Source organism: Dermochelys coriacea, chromosome 17, assembly GCF_009764565.3.
Source record: "Dermochelys coriacea isolate rDerCor1 chromosome 17, rDerCor1.pri.v4, whole genome shotgun sequence".
In the NCBI taxonomy this organism is placed as follows: domain Eukaryota; kingdom Metazoa; phylum Chordata; order Testudines; family Dermochelyidae; genus Dermochelys; species Dermochelys coriacea.
The window spans coordinates 18,954,638-18,975,078 of record NC_050084.1 but is presented as its reverse complement, the minus strand read 5'-3'; the positions used below and the strand labels follow the sequence as shown (position 1 = coordinate 18,975,078).

The 20,441-nt window shown below is 48.8% G+C and overlaps 1 protein-coding gene across 9 annotated transcripts in view; it reads right to left on the bottom strand.

Moving 5' to 3' along the window:
* CUX1 (cut like homeobox 1) overlaps positions 1-20,441 on the bottom strand; it is a 389,353-nt gene that overhangs the window by 118,285 nt on the left and 250,627 nt on the right. For all 9 annotated transcript variants that reach the window (XM_038375270.2, XM_038375268.2, XM_038375267.2 and 6 more), the window contains exons 10-11: positions 10,150-10,254; positions 6,897-7,085 (exon numbers count right to left, since the gene is read on the bottom strand). In XM_038375270.2, the coding sequence (XP_038231198.1) occupies positions 6,897-7,085; positions 10,150-10,254 (294 nt within the window). The remainder of the gene's footprint in view (positions 1-6,896; positions 7,086-10,149; positions 10,255-20,441) is intronic.

Sequence of the window (20,441 nt, the reverse complement as noted above, 5' to 3'; positions counted from 1 at the left end):
GCATGGGGCCAGGGCAGGCAGGCAGCCTGTTTTAGCCCTGCTGTGCCATGGGGCTGGCAATCTCGTGGGCCAGATTAAAAGCCCTGACTGGTTGGATATAGCAGGGCTAGAGAAACTTACACAGTAACTGCCTAAACCATGGCTGGCTTAAGTTGGCACTATCAGCCTCTGACTTTCAGGAATGTTAAAACTAGAAATCTTTAACAAAATAGCTAAATTAACTTCATTTACTATTTACAGCTTATAGCTGGTAGAACAATGAAAGAGACAGAAGTTAGAGGAAACTGATTCAAAACAGATGTCAGGAAAACATTTTTCATGCTTACTGACAGATCAGAAATGTGTGGAATGGTGCACAAAGGCAGACAGTGGAAACAAAAGAGAATGGGGTCATTCAAGAAACACTTAGATATACCATCTTTGTGGTTTTCAGGAGAGTGCTACTGACTAATATACAGAAGGCCCAGGACTGGGATACTAGCTACAAATTAGGTACTATCTTGGGGAAAAACAGCCAAAAATTAAAAATATGCTCTAATAAAGCTAAAAAGCTTCCTTTCAATCCTTATGCTTTCTTGTGTCTGTGCATCCAAACAAGGCAAGTCCCTTTTCCAATGGGAGAAAAAAAACCTGGTTGGGTGCATTTACAGGTTGACTGCTGAATGACACATGTCCCTGACAAAACTGACACTGAATGAAGGCATGGTTTAGAGAGTTTTAAGTCGTGAAAGGATTTGCTGTGTGATTTTTGGTTTGATTATTTTTCAGACATATACATGGTAGTTAGGTTTTTAAATTATCCTAATTACAGTAATTTTACTGTTCTATGAAAAATTATTATTCAGAAAGAATCTGCACTAAAAATAACGATACATATAAAATCTGAACTTAAAATATAACTGGAAACAGGTAGAGTGAGTTCAACAACAACAAAAAGTCATTAATTAAAACAAACCCCACAAAATGTCAACAAAACTACATTCTGAAGAAATGACTAACTCAACATAAGGAAAAATGATTAACAACTTTTTGTAACTGTTGTTCTTACAGATGTGTTGCACAAGTCCATTCCACTCTAGCTGTGTGCACACCTCAAGCAAAGTCGCTAGAAATTTTCCCCTCAGTGGTACCTGTCAGAGCACCTCAAGTACCCTCTGCTTCCATGTGCTGATCGCACCAATGTAAAGTGTCAACCCAACCCGGGGCCCCCTCAGTTCCTTCTTTCTGGAAAAACTCTGATGTAGAGGGGCAAAAGGGTGGTTTGTGGAATGGACATGGGCAACACATCTTAAAGAGCAATAGTTATAGAAAGTTAATAGCATTTTTTTCTTTGAGTGACTGCACATGTGCATTCCACTCTAGGTGACTCACATGCAGTTGAATAGGTGGAGGGATCCGAGTTCATGGACACACAGAACGCAGAACAACTTGGTCAAAATTGGCATAATCTCTAGAATGCTGAGTGATGACATAATAGGAGGAGAACCTGTGCACCAATGACCAGGTCGCTGCTTTACAAATGTACTGAATAGGGATCTGTGCTAAGAATGCTTGTGACCCTGTGGAACGAGCAGTCAGGAAAGCTGGCAGTGAAACACCGGCCTGATCGCAACAAGTGTGAATATGTGAAGTAATCCAGGACAAAACTGTCTGTGAAGAGATTGGGACACCTTTTCATCCTGTCAGCCACCCTATGAACAGTTGGGTGAACACTCAGAATGGTTTAGTTCTTTTCAGGTAGAATGCTAGGGCTCATCTAACATCCAGTAAGTGAGGACATTGTTCATTCCTATTGCATGTGGCTTTGGGTAGAAGACAGATAAGTAGATTGCCTGATTGCTATGAAATTGTGAAACTACTTTTGGGAGGAAACGGGTGAGGACGTAAATATATATTATCTTTAAAGAAGAATGTGTAGAGAGGCTCTGATGAGAGGGCATGGAGCTCTGACACCCTTCTGACCAAAGTGATAGCCACTAAGATTTTTCCAGGAGAGGTATAATAAGGAGCACATTGCCAAAGGTTCAAACGGTGTTCCCATAAGCTTTGACCAAGTTCAGGTTCCAGGGAGGAATGGGCTCTCTTACTTGAGGGTATAACCTTTCTAGGCTTTTTAGGAATCAGACAGACGTCATTTGAAAAAAACAGACCAGTTATCTACCCCTGGGGTGAAAAGCTGATATTGCTGCACGGTGAACCTTGATAAAGGAGATTGCTAAACCTTGCTGTTTTAGGTGCAATAGATACTCAAGTATATCTTGTATGGATGAACACATGGGCGAGACTCTACGTTGGGATGCTCAAACTGAGAACCATTTCCACTTTGAGAGGTAAATTGCTCTGGTGGAAGGCTTTCTACTACCTAGTAGGACCTGATGAACTTGCTCCAAGCAAGGTTGCTCTCTGGGATTTAGCCATGGAGCTTCCAGGCTGTTAGATGAAGGGAGCTCAGGTTCAGGTGGAGCATCCAACTGTGGTTCTGGGAAATCAGGTCCAGGTGCAGTGGATTGGAGTTGCCACTGAGAAATCTAGAAGAGTGGGAGAACCACAGATGGTGAGCCCATGCTGGGGCTATCAGAACAACATGGTCCCAGTCCTGCTTGATCTTTTGCATCACTATGCATGAGCGAAAAAGGGGAAAACGTATAGTAAAGATGTTCCGTCCAAGGTAGTAGAAAGCGTCCATGATAGAATCTGCACTGTGTCCCCATAGGGAGCAGAACTGGTGAGACTTCCTTTTGTACCTGTTCACAAACAGGTCTATGCGGGAAGTCCCCCATTGCTCGTAAATGTCTCTTACCACAGCTGAGCAAAGGGACCACTTGTGGTGACTGGAGAAAGACCTGCTGAGGCAATCTGCCAAGTCCTTTTGTGTTCCTGGATAGTAAGAGGATTCGAGGTTGATTGAGTGGGCTAGGCAAAACTATAGCTGCACTGCTTCTTGACAAAGGAGGGAAAAGCAAGCTCCTCCTTGCCTGTTGAAGTAAAACATGGCTGTAGTGTTGTCCATGGAGAACAGCCAAGTTTCTGCCCATAATGTGAGGCAGAAAGGCCCGACAGGCCAGGAAAACCCGCTCTGAGTTCTCTGACATTGATGTGAAGAGAAAGTTCCACTGAAGACCAGCAGCAGATCTTTTCTGAGGGGCCCCAGGTGAGCTCCCCATCCTACTGCTAGCACATCCAAGACCAAAGACGTTGACGGTTAAGGTTATATAAAGGGAATGCCTGCAGAAACCGTGAGCGGGTCCAACCACCAACTGAGAGAGATGAGGACCCTTTGAGGTACCACAAGTACAGTGTCCAAATGGTGGCGGTTTGGCGAGGCTAGCCACATTTGGAGGAGTCTGAGGCACCTTGCGTGTTGTACCGCATGTGAACATGAGGCCACATGACTTAAAAGTCTCATAAAATTCGGGCTGTTGTGATTAGATTAGATTAGATTAGATGACCTTTAAGGGTGTTATTGGGGATCCAACTGAATGAAAACACCCCTCTGGGAGGAAGGCCCTGGCCTGAGTACAGCTGAACACCACCTCAGTGAACTCTAACCTGTGTACTGGAGCAAGGGCAGACTTTTCTGTATTTATTAGAAGGCCTACGGTGAGTTGGACACCACCTGAGCCTTGGATTGGCCCTTGACTAGCCAGTCATCTAGACAGGGATGCAGGTCTACCCTTAACCTCCTATGGAAAGTTGCCACTACTACCATGCCTATTGTGAACACCCATGAATCCACAGACAGACTAAATGGGAGGACCGTGAATTGGTAGTGTGAGTGGTTCACTATAAATCAGAGGAAACATCTGTGTCCTTGGTATATCGATATATAAAAATAGGCATTTCTTAAATCTAGGGTGGCGTACCAAGGATCCAGGGAGAGGATAATGGATGCCAGGGTGACCATATGGAACTTTATTTTCAAGAGATAGTTGCTGAGCTTCTGGAGATCTAAAATGGGTCTAAAACCTCCCTCGGCTTTTGGAATTAGGAAATAACGGAAGTAGAACCCCATCCCTCTTAAATTCTGTGGAACCTCTTCCACAGCTCCCACATGAAGGAGAAGTTGAACCTTCTAGACCAGAAGTTCTTTGTGAGAGGGGTCCTGAAGAGGGTCAGGGAGGGTAGAAATAAACTGGACGTATATCCCACTTCCACAGTGCTCAACATTCAATGGTCCATGGTGATATAGAACCACACACTGAAAAAGTATGAAAGTTGGCTTTCAAATAAAGGAGAAACAGGATCTGGAAAAATTGGAAAACGTCCAGCGGAGGGCAACAAAAATTATTAGGGGACTGGAACACGACTTATGAGGAGAGGCTAAGGGAACTGGGATTGTTTAGTCTGCAGAAGAGAAGATTGAGGGGGGATTTGATAGCTGCTTTTAACTACCTGAAAGGGGGTTCCAAAGAAGATGGATCTAGACTGTTCTCAGTGGTAGCAGATAACAGAACAAGGAGTAATGGTCTCAAGTTGCAGTGGGGGAGGTTTAGGTTGAATATTAGGAAAAACTTTTTCACTAGGAGGGTGGTGAAACACTGGAATGAATTACCTAGGGAGGTGGTGGAATCTCCTTCCTTCTTTAAGATCAGGCTTCACAAAGCCATGGCTGGGATGATTTAGTTGGGGATTGGTCCTGCTTTGAGCAGGGGGTTGGACTAGATGACCTCCCGAGGTCCCTTCCAACCCTGATATTCTATGATTCTATGATCTGGTATCATGGGAACTGGTACAGAGTCCTTGAGTGGCCCATCGAAACACCTGCTTAGAACTCCCTGGATGTCTCGGGGGGTGGGGGAGGCATTGACATTGAGGTAGAAGACGGTGGTGGCCTATACCTAAAACCCCTTCTTCTCTGCGGACCCTGACTGGCAGCTGGGACAGAGAACCGGATGGGCTGTTGAGGTCTGTAGTACTTCCTTGAAGGAGCTGGTGTGTACAATCCCAGAGACTTAAGGATCATCCTGGAGTCTTTTAGACCATGAAACTTCACATCAGTCTGCTCTGAAAAGAGCGAAGTTCCTTCAAAAGGTAGGTCCTGAAGTATCTGCTGAATCCCCTGTAGGAGTCCTGAGAACTGTAGCCACGAACTCCTGTGCATGGTCACTGCCGAAGTCAGAGACCTGACTGCTGAGTCAGCTGCATCCAAAGCAACTTGCAACCTCGCCACTGATTTTCCCTCATCCACCAGTGAAGAGAACCCTTGCCTAGCATCTTGTGGGAGCAAGTCCTTGAATTTCTGGATGGAGTCCCACATATTAAAATCATACCTGCCCAGCAGTGTCTGCTGGTTTGAAATTCTGAGTTGCAACTCCCCAGTAGGATAACCTTTCCGACTGAACGCATCTAATGTCTTTGAGTCTTTTGATTTTGGGGCTGCACACTGATGACCCTGCCTTTTTCTCCCATTAGCAGCAGCTAGCACCAGGGATTCCTGGGAGGGGAGGAATGGGTGCACAGGAACTCATAACCCTGGCAGGAACAAAAGTATTTTTGTTCAGCCCTTTCTGACATAGAAGGAATGGGACGTGGAGATCTGCCACAAGGTCTTAACAAGGTCCATAATGGCCTCGTTGGCAGGCAGGGCTATTTTTGAGGGTCCCGTAGCAGCTAAAATGTCAAACAAGCTGTTGGAGGACTCTTTCACTTCTTTCACCTGTATGCCCAGACTTAAGACCTCCCTCTTCAACAAGACCGGTGCCATGATGGAGATGCCTCCACTGCGGCCAGCATAGCCAGCTTCCCTTTTGATGGTAGCAAAGGGCATGGTACTGAACAATGACAGGATCCAGTGGGTTCCCTCCTGTCCAAAGGCACCGATAACATCAACTCTTGAACTGCCAGTGATACTGGTATCTGACTGCAGCAAGCGCCTCTGGTGTGGTCATGCTGTGCCGCAGATGTAGACAGCTCTTCTGGTATCGGATTGGATGGTGCCTGCATAGGCACCAGAGTCAACGGTGCCAACTTTTGTGGTACCGAGGCAGAGGAGTGCTCTGGTTTAGATTGCACTCTGATTTGATTCCCATGCCTGGCTGTCTTTGGTGCCTGGGATCGCCCCTTCTTGACCGTCTGTGTCTTGTGCCCTTTCCTTGGCACTGGGATTGGTGATCGGTGCCGGGACTTTGGTATGATAGAAGGAGTACTCCTTACCGACACTGAGGCATTCAGTGCAGAATCCAATTGGCTTGGCTGAGATGGAGGTCTCAGTGCTGCCTCCATGTGCAAAAATTTTAGCCTGGCCTCCCAGTCCTCCTCCTCCAAAGCTTAAAGTCTCTACAGATCTGGCAATGGTCTCCCTCATGAGCTTCTTCCAGGCACTTCAGGCAGCTTGAGTGCAGGTCACTCAGGAGCATAGCCTTGTTGCAGGAGGCACATGGCTTAAAGCCCTGTGACCAAGGCATGCCTTGGAACCAGGGAACAGATAAAACTCAACTAAAACACTAAGTTACAGAACTTCACTAAAATTAGCTAAAAGTGACTAAAAATTGACTACAACTAACTATATACAGAAAGAAGAAAAAGACCACAGAGAGCTTCTAAAAGCAAGGATAGCAGTTCCAGTGACTGTCACAGGCAGTAAGAAGGAATTGAGGGGCCACGGGTTTGGCTGGATGCTTTATACCAGCGCTATCAAAGTGTGGCAGCAGGGGGTGCTCAAGCTGCCCGACAGGTACCACTGACGGAAAAAATTCCAGTGACTGTGCTCGTGCATGGACACACCTAGAGTTGAGTATATATGTGCAATCATTCGAAGAACACACTGTGCCACTCACAACTACAACGGATGATGGAATCTGCATTAGTGAACTACTACATGTTTACCTAACAGTCCTACTTTGAATAAGGAATGAGCAAATTGTGCTGAATGCAAATTGTGCACAATTGATCCTTACTTTAAGTGTGCTGTTCTTGGCAGTCAGCTGCTGCTCCAGCTGTGATATCTGGCTGGTGGAGTTCTCACGAAGTTTGGTGAGGCTGCCTTGGAGTCTCTGGACATCTTCTACGAGCTGGGCAATTTCACGTTCTTTTGCAGCCAGTTCCACCTCCAAGCTAGATCGCGTCAGCACCTCTATGGCCTGCTCCTAATGTGAAAGAAATAACATTATACCATATCAATAGAGGCAACATGCTCAAACAGTAGGCAGTTTGGTCAGGACCAAGCATGGAACTGGAAGTCAGAAACTTCTGATGGAGAGAACAGATTTAGCTACATCACATGGGTGTTGAGAAGACCCAGGAGTTAATATCGGCATGGTACTTTGAAGATACAAAATGCTCTATTTAACATTATTGAATATTATTAATGATCATGCTTTGCTGGCAATGAAATCTTGTGCTTTAAAAATAATCAGATAGTATGCCATTTCAGAAGAATGGGGGGAAATGTTTGGCCTATAAATTACATACTGGGTCAGACCAATGGTCCATCTAGCCCAGTAACCTGTCTTCTCACAGTGGCCAATGCCAGGTGCTTCAGAGGGAATGAACAAAACAGGCAAACATTCCCTGTTATCCACTCCCAGTTTCTGGCAATAGCCATTGATGGGCCCATTGTCCATGAACTTACCTAATGCTTTTTAGACCCCCAACTATAGTTTTGGCCTTCACAGCATCACCCTGGCAATGAGTTCCACAGGCTAACTGTGCGTTGTGTGAAGAAGTCCTTTCTTTTGTTTGTTTTAAACCTTCCACCTATTAATTTCATTGGGTGACCTCTGGTTCTTGTGTTATGTGAAGGAGTAAATAACACTTCCCTATTCACTTTCTCTGTATCGCTCCCGATTTTATAGACCTCTATCATATCCCCCCTTAGTTGTCTCTTTTCCAAACTCAGTAATCCCAATCTTTTTAATCTCTTCTCATATGGAAGATGTTCCATAGCCTTAATCATTTTTGTTGCCTTTCTCCATACCTTTTCCAATTCTAATATATATTTCTTGAGATCAGGTCATCAGAACTGCCCATAGCATTCAAGGTTTGGGCATACCATGGCACATCCCCCTTATTGTGGCTTCCTAGCTGCCAATAGCTCCCAGGACAGTGAGGCAGGAACTAGGAGGGAGAAAGATAAGGGAAGAGGGAGATGGAGCTATGCTTTATCTTTTTCACCTAAGTTTTATGGGACCAGATAGGGCCTGGGTAAATTAGATTTGCACCCCTGGCCCCACCCCACCTCTTTTCTCTCCACCCATTCAATCTCAACTTCTTCCCCAGCAAACAGACCATATAGAGAGGTCAAGTATTGTGCTGTGGAAGCAGCTCCCATGCAGAATTGGAGCAAATCCTTGTGCAGAAGGGATACGCATGTTCAGATCTAGGGAGCATGATCTAGCCCAATATTTGGTGCTTACATAGCAATCTTCATTCAGAGACCGCTAAGCACATTTACAAACTTTAAGGAATAGATCTCACAATACGCTGAGGTAGGTAAGTACTCCTTTTACTAATGGATGAAGTGGGCCATCCAGTTGGTGAGCGACATGCCAAAGCTCACAGCATGAGTCAGTGGCAAAAACCCAACCCATAAAATGTTGAAACCTAGTTCCTCTTGTTACAACAAATGACACTACCAGATACTGAATACCTATGCATTTTCCAGAATAGAAATAAACTAAATGCCTTTTCCATATCTTCCCAACACTTAGCTTGATTTCCAATGTCTACATACTAGTGTCGTATCACATACAGAAAGGTAGAAATCTGAACAGCAGTTAATAATGCCCTCCTATTACAGTGAATTATACTTTTTATCTTGAAAAAGCCCTCTAATTTGCTTGCATCAAACATCATAAATTGTGTAACTGTCTACCGCATATCTCTATTGAGATCAGAACACAAATTTGAAATAAGATAATAATCATTTTCATCCTGCAGTAGTTGTCATATTAAATATGAATGAGGTGCAAAAGTAGTGTTCAATACAAGAAAAAACTAATGCTAAAATAAGAAGGCTGGAATATAAACTGGGAAGAGACAGGTAATTCAAAGTTAAGGCTAATATTTTGACTTTTTATTTATGCTGTTAGGCCTTAATTCTGGCCTGGTTAACTTCAGTGAGAATATCACTGGGCACTTAAACAGTTTTTTACGCTTTTTGGTTTGTGACACAACTGTACCAAAAAGTACTTTAAGGCAACTATGTATTCTTCTGTCTGATATCGAGCAGTGAATGTATTTGGTTCAAAATAAAAAAGTAGCACATCGGGAATCATTTTTGTTAAATTAGTCAGTTGCAATCAGAGCCAATTTTCCATTTTTTTTAAGGTAACCACCACCTAATATTCACCTGGATAGGCTAAACTCAAAAGGAATTTTCCTTTCAAATATGGTGGTTATTAATCCAGAAAAATTCTGAGGAATGTAAGACTATGTGCCTGGAAGGTTGAACAGGCAAAAGGATAGCGTAAACAATCTTCCAAAAAACAAACCATTACATCTATTTCATTTTAAAATACTTGGAGGAAGACAAAAAAACCAAAAAGTCAATAAAAATAAGAAAGAGAACACATATTATACCAGTTTGTTAACTTTTTCCTATTTGCTTATGAACTAATTCGTCATAGCAGAAGGAGATATTCAATGAAAGATACCACATAGTTTAAAAATTACATTTTAGACTTTCTTCTAGAACTATATTCTAAGAACAATATGACATTGTAGGTAATGCTCCGATAGGCCACTAATACAATTCTTGGTTGGTTGAAATCACTTGGCCTACCCTACAGCCTCATGCCTCACTATGTACCCAACGCATGTGTTAATAAACTATTAATGCAAGCCCTGTTGTATGGCATTGCTCAATTTATTTTTCTGCTGTTGCAGCTTCTATCAACTCGAAAGAATCTTTGATAGCTGCTGCTATCTGCCTGGACTCCCTGAGCAGTTGCTGAATGAGTGCTGCCCAGCTCATACTAGCATCCAAAGAGCAGATGCGATTTCCAATCCTGTCCCCTGTCTTTGACTACCTCCAATCTCAGTGAATTGCTTGTCCAACAAAAATGTAACCAACTTACAATTTCCAGGAACACAATTCTGTTTCAGCTAAAATATTAGTCCAAACAGATATTTTTATAACTGAGCATAAATTGAAAGAGCTGGACTGCAGGAATGTCAGAAGCCTGTAAGAGTAGGTAAATATTTTCTCACCACATCAGGTGCCTTCTGGATCTGTGTAGCAAGTTGGAGAGATTTGTTAGCCGACGAGAGCTGCTCCCTTAAGGTTTCTGCCTCTCTCTGAGCCACCTCTGCCCTCTGAAGGAAATGAAAAGGGGTGAAAAAAGAAAGTACATTCAGTTTAACAACTGACAATTATTACAAGAACATTCATCAATTCATGCCTGACTGACTATAATTGATTTTCCTAAACACTGAACCTAATAAATGTTAGGAAAAATACATAGAATGTGATGGATTTTTATTTTAAACAGTACAAGGAAGAAATAATTGAGCGATTAGGACAGTAATTTAACGGTAGGAGCAAGGAATCCCCTGCTGATACTAATGCTGTGGCCCACTGAATTTCCCAGACTGAATAAATACAAGTGGAAATAGAGTCTTTTTATTCAATTTCTTTCTATTCTTCTACACCAAGCAGATTTTATTGCAGGATTCCTCATGGGAATAATTCTCACGGGAAACACTGAATTACAAGACATTCTGGCTATTCTCCCTAAAATATACAAATGCTGTGGGTTATCTTTCTTCAGCAATTATTTGCCAAAAAGTGAATTGTGAAATTTTGTCCATTTCAGGTGTTCTATTTATGCAACAATGTTTAACCCCTCCAAATCCAACAACTTTGCATAGATCAGATAGCAGCTACTGACAATTTCAGCAATATCTGATAAGCTTTTTGGGGGGGGGACAGGGATTGTCTTTTTGTTCCGTTTGTACAGTGCCTAGCACAATGGGGTCCTAACAATGATTGGGGCTCCCAGGAACTACTGCAACATAAATAATAATTAAAAAGATGAAAAAAACCCCATAGGTTTCAGGGGAAAGAATGTCCACACAGGAGTTTGGGTAGCAATTGGTGGATCATAGGTGACTTCAGAGGGCATGTGGGAGAAAAAGTGCTTTCTACCACCTGTTCTCAAGTTCCAATTAAGAAAAACAGCACAAAAATCTAATTATTTTTTACAGCACACCCCGCTTTTGGCTTATTAGAAGTAAAAATGATTCTTATCCACCCTAATTATTACCTGCTCCATCTGGTCCCACCAATTAAAATATCACTCCTCTTCTAGTACAAAGCAACTACAGTCATCTTTTATGCCCACTTGCTCCCTTTTCTGAATCCCTGAGCTGGTTCAGTCCTGCCTCCAGATGAAGCACATGATACTAACAATCACTCTAAAGACTGTGCAATGCTGCCCCTATCTACACTGCAAATCTCGTCTCTGTGATCCAATATGTCCAATTTACTATGCCAATGATGTGCTCCCTTTATTTTCTTCCCCAACTCTCACCTTCATGCTTTCTTCTACACATCCCTTTATACCTGGAACGATCTTTCTATTTCTGTGAAACATACTCCTTCCCCTCATCAATAAATCCCTCCTGCAAGGTCCACAAACTTTAACAAAAACAAAGCCTATATCCATTTTCTTGGCGTCACCTGTATTTTTTGTCTGATCACTGTCTGACTTTCAAATTATAAGTGACACTGAACAGCAACCGTGTTTTAATTCAGATATCCTTCAGCATACTATCAGCAATTAAATATGTAATTTGTGATACTTTCTTGCAATATTTTGATGGTTTTGCATAGGTTTCACAATAGTTGTTGAGAACAAATGTGGAATTGTACAAGTTCTAATAACTAGTACGAGACACTTAATCAGTATACTTTATGTGTGATGCATGAAAAGGTGCCCGAAGCAGTCTTTTTCCGGTAATACTATTCCTCACTAAAGGGAAACTAAACTGATTTCCATAGATGGATAAAGTTGGGAGGGAAAACTGGATAAGCAAGTCTTATTGGGATAATTCATTTTCTCTCATTTACATTAGATGAATGTGAGAAAATATCAGAGGGGTAGCCGTGTTAGTCTGTATCCACAAAAACAATGCGGAGTCCAGTGACACCTTAAAGACAAGCTGATTTATTTAGGCATAAGCTTTCATGAGTAAAAAAGCCCACTTCTTCAAATGCATGGAGTGAAAATTACAGATACAGCCATACATATATTGGCACATGAAGAGAAGGGAGTTACCTTACAAGTGCAGAATCAATGCTGACAAGGCCAATTCAGTCAGGGTGGATGTGGGCCACTCCCAATAATTGATGAAGTGGTGTCAATACCAAGAGACGGAAAATTGCTTTTGTAGTGAACCAGCCACTCCCAGTCACTATTCAAGCCAAATTAGTGGTGTCAAGTTTGCAAATAAATTATAGCTCTGCAGTTTCTCTTTGAAGTTTGTTTTTGAAAAAAATTTTGTTGAAGGATGGCTACTTTTAAATCTGTTATTGAATGTCCAGGGAGACTGAAGTGTTCTCCAACTGGCTTTTGTATGTTACCATTCTGTCTGATGTCTGATTTGTGTCCATTTTTACACAGAGAAGAATAAATAAATTAAAAAATAAATAAATAATAAAATTTCCCCTCTTTTGGTATTGACACCTCCTCATTAATTACTGGGAGTGACCCACATCCACCCTGACTGAATTGGCCTTCTCAACACTAGTTCTCCACTTGTAAGGTAACACCGTTCTCTTCATGTGCCAGTATCTGTATGCCTGTATCTGTAATGTTCACTCCATGCATCTGAAAAAGTGGGGGGTTTTACCCACGAAAGCTTATGCCTAAATAGATCTGTTAGTCTTTAAGGTGACACTGGACTCCTCGTTGTTTTTGTGAGAAAATATTTATCTAATAATTGCTAAATAACTACTGCAAAACAGAACAAGTTACTACACTGTGTTATTACTATATCTAGTGTTGTATAAGTAATGGGTTTTGCACCCTTAAGCAATTCTGCTGATGGCTTCCATTCATAACAGCATTGTTTTGAGAATCTATTCACTCTGCATGCAAATAAATCACAGAGGATATTTCTAATAGATATTACATCTGCATATACTGTAAGCTGTCAGCTGCCCTTCCTTCCCGCATATTTTCCCTAGCCAATTTAGCACATCTGTTGTAATCTTGTGAATAATATTAAACAAGATTTCATACTATGCATTGCTATGAAAGAAATCAACAAACTTCAGACAACTCTAATTGGAAAATATGTTTTTTTTGTTTGTTTTTAAGACTATATGCTCTTCAGGGTAATGACTGTGGATGCTTCAGCATTTGAAAAGCACTTAGTAAACTTCTGGGTGTTCCTGCAATATAAATAATAAAATTACCATACAGAAAATTGTGGAAAAAGAACGTTAAGGTTGCAAAATCAAACACTCAAAAGTTGGAAATGCCGCAGTAAGGTTTCCTGTGCAATCTTAGTTGACCCCCCCTTGTGCATACGCATTATGATACAATCTTCAGTTACATGATCACTTGCTTTTTTTTCCCCAAAGGACCCATGCCTGAATCAGTGCACATAAGGCATGGTGCTCAACAACTAAGCAGCTATTCAATATTTTATTTTATCCTTGTTGTTCAATGACTAGCCCTGTGACTTATTTACTGCTCAGTATTCAAACTCTGCTCTGAATAGTTATTCATTTCCTCCCAGGTTTTCTATGGCTTTCGTCATTATAATATCTGAATGCTTCACAAACAGTAATGTATTTTCGCTCATCTCCTGAAAGAGGAATGGGTATTATCCCAATTTTATACATTATGACAGGGCAAGGCCAGATGGCTATAGAAAAATAGTCTTATTGGGATCTGGGAAGTGGGCGGGCAAAGCCCGTCCACTGCTAAAGGATCCCCCCCAGCCTAAAAGGGGGATCCACAGAACCTAGATACCCAAAAAATTCCGGAGGACAACTAATAAAATAACAGGGACAGGAGTGCAGTCAAAGGGTCAAAAGAAGGGAACCGGATGGGGACACCGAGCAGAGAACCCCGGACAGTGCCCACTGCTCCTCAAAGGCGTCAAGGGAGTCAGAGGACGCCGCCCAGAGGAACTCTGCCCGGATACGTGAACGGACCGAGGATCGGAAATAGGCCCTACAGTCACAGGAGACTCCATCGGCCAACCTCCTCACTCTGGTTTTGTAGATGGCCATTTTAGCTAGGGCCAGGAGGAGGTTGGCCAGGAGATCCTGTGACTTTGTGGGGCCACGGATAGGGAGTGCATAAATGAGAAGGTGAGGGGAGAAGTGCAACCAAAAACGTAATAAGATATTGGTGAGGAGTCGGAATAGGGGCTGCAGCCTGGCACACTCCAGGTAGACATGTGCCAGGGTATCCCTCATGCCGCAAAAGGGGCAGGTGTCTGGGATTGTGATGAACCGCACCAAGTACACACCCGTGCTCACGGCTCCGTGAAGGAGCCGCCAACTGACATCCCCGGTGGGCTTTGGGACTAAGATGGAATATAGGCTGGCCCACCGGGGCTCCTCACCCTCCAACGGTGGCAGGAGGTCCCGCCATTTTGTATCGGCGCGGGACACGAGGGTGCGGGCGTGAAAGGTGTGGAGCACGAGCGTGTAGAGATGTTTTCTTGGCGCGGTTTGAAAACAGACCGGCTGCATCTCGTGCAGCCGGCTTCTAGCGAAGGAGTGAAGGGATCAGTTGGGTCCACGGGGCAGGGGTCCAATTAAAAGGTCCGGCGGGCCTGGGGTAGTGGGTGGACGGGGCGTGCCCTCGTGCAGGACCCGGTCGAGATAAACCCGAGCAGCGGGCGGCAAAGCGGCCTTCACCTCCTGAAGTATGCGTCGGGGAGTACAAGGTCTGGAAAGCCCCATGCGCTGAGCGAAGGTTAGGGGATCCAGCCAGTCTCCCCGGTCATAGTCCAGGAGATCTCCGACTCTTGTGATCTCTGCCAGGACCAAACTCTGGCGCACCGAGCGGGACTCCGCCACCTGCAAACGGAGCTGGGGGTTGTGTAGCAGGGGCTCCGCGAGGAGATCTGCCCCCTCGGTGGCCACCACGGACCTGCTCGTTGTAAAGAGTTTCCAGGTCCGGAGGAGGTCCTGGTAGAAGACCGGCAGCCCGGAGAGGTCTCGTGGAAGACCTCTCGGATGGAGATAAAGGAGCTGCCGGTCGTATCAGAGCCCTCGGAAGCGGCGCAGGAAGGCGTGCGCCAGTATGCTCCACGCCGGACTACCTGCACCATAAAGGAGCCTCTGCAGGGTCTGGAGGCGGAAGACATGGACCTGAGTAAGCAGACATTTTAGGCCCTGCCCTCCCTCCTCCACAGGTAGATGGAGAACCCCTGCAGGGACCCAGTGCAGTCCTGACCAAAAGAACTCCAGAATCGATGTCCGCAGGTTGGTCAGGAAAGCCGGGGCCGGGACCAGGGTGTTGAGCCGGTACCAGAGCATGGACAGGACTAGTTGATTAAGCACTAACGCTCTCCCTCGAAGGGAGAGGCACCGGAGTAGTCCTGTCCATTTCCGGAGCCGCTCTATCACCCCGCCCTCTAAATTCTGTCAGTTCTCCGGCGGAGAGGAATGCGTGGCAGAAAGGTAAACGCCCAGATAGAGCAGCGGACCCGTGCTCCACCGGATGGCTTGAAGCGCGGGTGGGAGGGAGCTCGCCTGCCGCCAGTCCCCTACCACCAAGCCAGAGCTCTTGACCCAGTTGACCCGCGCAGAGGAGGCTGCTGAATAGATGGCCTGGCAAGCCTCCACCCGCACCAAGTCGCCCAGGTCCTGGTCATCAGCGTACGCCAACAGGACCAGCCGCAGCTCCGGCTCCCTCAGCACCAACCCTGTCAACCTTCTTCGGAGGAGACAGAGGAAGGGCTCGATCGCCAGTGCGTAGAGCTGGCCTGAGAGGGGGCACCCCTGCCGTACTCCTCGCCCGAAGCTGACCGGTTCGGTCAGGGTCCAGTTGAGCCTTACCAGACACTCTGCGGAAGCGTACAGCACCCGGAGAAAGTTCACAAACCTGGGTCCGAAGCCAAACGCCTGCAGAGTGCTCAGGAGATACCCGTGATCCATCCTGTCGAACGCCTTCTCCTGATCTAAGGACAGGAGGGCGAATGACAGACCATCCCTACACCCAAGTTCCAATAGGTCCCGGACCAGATATAGGTTGTCGAAGATGCTGCGGCCCGGGACGGTGTAGGTCTGGTCTGGGTGGACCACGTCCGCCAGCACGGACCCTAGCCTCAGGGAGATGGCTTTTACCACGATTTTGTAGTCCGTGCTGAGAAGCGAGACGGGACGCCAATTTCGTAAATCGCGGAGGTCCCCCTTCTTCGGCAATAAGGCGAGCACGGCTCGCCTGCACGAAAGAGGGAGGACCCCGCTCTGCAAAGACTCGGCCCAGACGGTGACTAGGTCTGGGCCCAGGATGTCCCAGAACACGCGGTAGAACTCCACGGTCAGCCCGTCCATGCCTGGAGATTTATTGGTGGGCATGCGACGGAGGGCTTCCGAGAACTCGGCCAGAGTGAGAGACAGCTCTAGCCAGTCTCGGTCGCCCACGCTGACCGTTGGGAGCTCCTCCCACAGCACTCTGCAAGCGTTAGGATCGGTCGGATCCGGGGAGAATAGGCTTGCGTAGAAGGCTCTCGCCCTCTCGCACATCTCCACCGGATCCGTGAGGGGGGTGCCATCTTCTGCCAGTAGGCAGATGATATGTTTCTTAGCCCCCCTCTTTTTTTCCAGGGCGTAGAAGAAGCGGGAGCCGCAATCCATCTCCCGAAGGAGACGGATGCGGGATCGAACAAAGGCACCCCGGGCCCGATGGTCCTCGATGGTCCGGAGCTCCTCCCGCTTCTCCCGGCACACTCCGCAGAGGGGTGGATCCTCGGGGCTGGTGGCCAGACGCCTCTCCAGCTCTAAGACCTCCCGTTCCAACTGCTCTATCGCTGCATCCCTCCGTCGGCTGGCGCCCCGGGTGTAGTCACGGCAGAAGAGCCGGGCGCGCACCTTCCCTATGTCCCACCACCGCCGTGCCGAGGGAAAGGCACGCCGCTGCCCTCGCCAGGCCAGCCAGAACTCCCGGAAGGACGCCACGAAGCCTGCATCCTCCAGCAAGCTGTTGTTAAAATGCTAATAGGCCGGCCCCGGCCTCTCCGTGCAGAGGGAGGCTGTCACGGTGGCTATGTGATGGTCAGAAAATGGGGCCGGCCGGATGCTGGAGGAATGGGCTCGTGAAAGATGAAAGCGTGATAAATAAATGTGGTCCAACCGGGAGTGGCGCGACCGATGGGCCTCCACTCGGACAAAGGTGAACGTGGAAGTGTCATCCGGGTGGTGGTCGCGCCAGACCTCCACCAGGGAGTGGTGTTCGACTATCTCCTGGAGGACGGCGACGGCGGCCGGGCTCTGCTCGGTCCCCGAGCGGTCCCGTTCCTCAAGGGTGATGTTAAAGTCCCCTCCCAGAACCAGGCACTCCTGAGGATCCAAGGTGCCGAGGAAGGCGGATGCCTGCTGATAGAATTGCAGCCGCTCCGGGCTCGCTGCTGGGGCATAGATGTTGACAAGGTTGACTACGAGCCCCTCCATGCGGACCCGGAGGTGCAGCAGGCGACCCGGCACTGCCTCGGCGACCCCCAGCACCTCGGGCCGTAGGTCGGGGGAGAACAGGGTCGCCACTCCAGCCGTATGAACTGTGAGGTGGCTAAAGTAGACCCTGTCCCCCCAATCCAACCACCAGCTGTCTTCGGCGGTCGGATCCGTATGGGTCTCCTGCAGGAAAACCACAGAGTACCTCCCCTCTCGAAGGAAGGAGAGCACCTGGGACCTGCGGAGACCCATCCTACAGCCACGGGTGTTCAATGTTGCGATGGTAAAGGGTGCCATGAGGAGGACTGGGGGGGATCCTTGCCGGCAGGGATGCTCGTGGCTCCCGGCGGGCCGCGCAGCAGTCCGTGACCCACCCCGTAGGTGAGTAAGGAGTCACGGAAGTGGCGGACCCGCTGGTAGGCCGCGGCGCCCTGTCTCCCGGTCCTTTTCCCCTCCCCCATGAGGGCCCTTGCGGCCCGGAGGATTTGATTCAAGTCCCCCCATCGCTGGAGGGCAAGCTGGACTTTGTTGCGGGAGCCACGGACGTCTTCTAGGAACTCCCGCAACTCCTCTCGCAGCGCATGGGGGGCTGGGGTTATGGTCTGGTTGCTTCCCGATGGGGCCCTTGGTACAGCCCCCTGGCCCAGCGGGACGGGCAGACAGGGTGCGGACCCCCGACGGGGCTCTTGATGGGTTGACCTGAATGCTGGGGCGATAGGGGGCGGCGGAGGGAGGATTGCAGCCCCTGGTGGGTCGGGACGGGCAAACACAAAGGCCATTCCCTGGGAGTCATCTGTTGGAAAGGGGAAGGAGACTGTCCCAGGGGTGGCAATAATATCTCGGGAGGTGGGCGGGAGAAGGGCAGGGGCAGGGGTAGAGGTAAGAGTCTGGGTCGGGAGAGGGCTCTCACCGATGCCGGGCGCAAGCTCTCTGGTGGATTTGGCAGCCACGGCATCAGGGGGTGGACTTTCTTCTGTAGGGTCCTCTCCCGGAAAGGAGGTCGAATGCTCCTCACCAGCGAGGGATGCCCCTGGTGGCTCAGGTTCCAGCCGCGTGGCACTGGCCGTCGCCTCAACTGGCTCGGTGGCTCTCAGCAGGGTGCCTTCTGCAGCCGGGTTGATGGAGGAGTCCAGGGGCTCCTCGGAGGTGGGAGCAGAAGCAACGGTTAGGGGGAGGGAGTATGGGGAAAGGGGGGCTGGAAAGAAGTCGCCCAGATCGAGGCCCGCTGGCATAGGATCGTCCTCCCCTTGGGTGACTGGGGTCAGACCCAGGGCCTCGATCTCCTCATATATAGAGGGGAAATTGTTTTCCGCTACCCCGGGATTCTCCCCGCCGGCACCTGACGCGACGGTTACTTCGGGGCACACTGGGGTTTCAGATGGTGCCTCGGGGGTCTTGGAGGGGAGGGACTCCCGTGGAGTGGAGATACCCCCTTCCAGTGCTGCCACGTCTTCCCCAGCCGGCTCTGGTGGATGGAACACACCCGTGGGTAGAGCGGAAGGCTCGGCATCGGTGCCCCCCTTCCTGGTCTTACGGGGGGCTCCGCGTCAGATGGGAGGAGCGGAGCTCGAGCCTTCCGCTTGCCCCGCTTCCCCTGGACTAGGGCCCAGCCCTCCATGGCATCATCCGGGGGCTGGCTAGCACGGGTTGTGTCAGGGGGCAGAGACGATGGCTCAGGGACTCGAGGGGGTAACGGTGGGGCAGCACAAGGGAGGGAAGATTCCCCTTGGGGCGGGCCCTCTCCCATGCTTGGCGGTGTCCCTGCTGCACCCTCCTCCACAGGCCTCGCCAGATTGCAAGCAGTGGGGGCGGGGTTCTCCCGCTCGGCTGGGCATAGTGGGGGGGGTGCCCCTTGGGCCTGAGCGGCAGCAATGGTGGACTGGGAAGGAGGAGGGGCAGTTTCAGGCGCCGGGCAGCCAGGGGCTTCGGCGATGACGGGGCCGGTGCCCTGCCGGGGCTCGGGGGTCCTGGATTCCCCTCCTTCCCGGGCCAGGGGGCAGTCCCTCTGGACGTGCCCCATCGCCCGGCAGAGGTAGCACCGGGCCTCCCCCGTGGAATAATGCACCCTGTAATGGGTCCCCTGGTAGGGGACTAGGAAGGACCCCTCGAGTGCCTCTCCGTCGCGCGCCGCCGGCGGCAGTTGAAGCTGCACTTGCCGGCGGAACGAGAGGACGTGACGGAGGGCGGGGTCTTTGCAGCCCAACGGGAGAGGGCTGATGACAGAGATGGGCTTTCCCAAGGTAGAAAGGGCGGGTAACAGGGCGGCATTGGGGAGAAAGGGAGGGACGGAGGTCAGGACCAGGCGGACACCCAGGTCCTCTAGCGGCTCTAAAGGGACGAACACGCCCCCCACCGCCAGGCCCTTCTCCACCACCTCCTGGGCGGCGGCCTCCGATGCTAAGAAGAAGACAACCTTGCCATACATTTTGGAGGCCGCCACAATGGCCGTGGGGCCCACCACCCTCGCCAACGCCCGCACATAGGTCTCCATGTGGGGTGAGGTGGGCACCAGGAGGCAACGGATGCCATGCTTCCTGGTCATGGTGGGAAAGGGGCCCCGGCCGCTATAGATGGTATCGGAGGCGGTGGGCTGGAGAAATGATGTAGCGGCAGGCGGGGGGGCTGCCGCCACCTGGGCGTATGCTCTAGGGGCCGGGGGAGGGACACCTGCAGAGCTGGTGGAGGGAACAGCGGGGAGGGGCGCCCCAGCTGGAGATGGGGCCGGGGCATTGGGGGCAGCCCCTGCCATGGAGGGCCTGGTCTTTTTAGCGGGGCCCTTCCCCTTCTTCTTCCCCTGGCCCTTCCCGCCGGCTGGGAGGACTCCCCCCAAATCTGAGGGGGTGATAGACGTGGCAGCAGT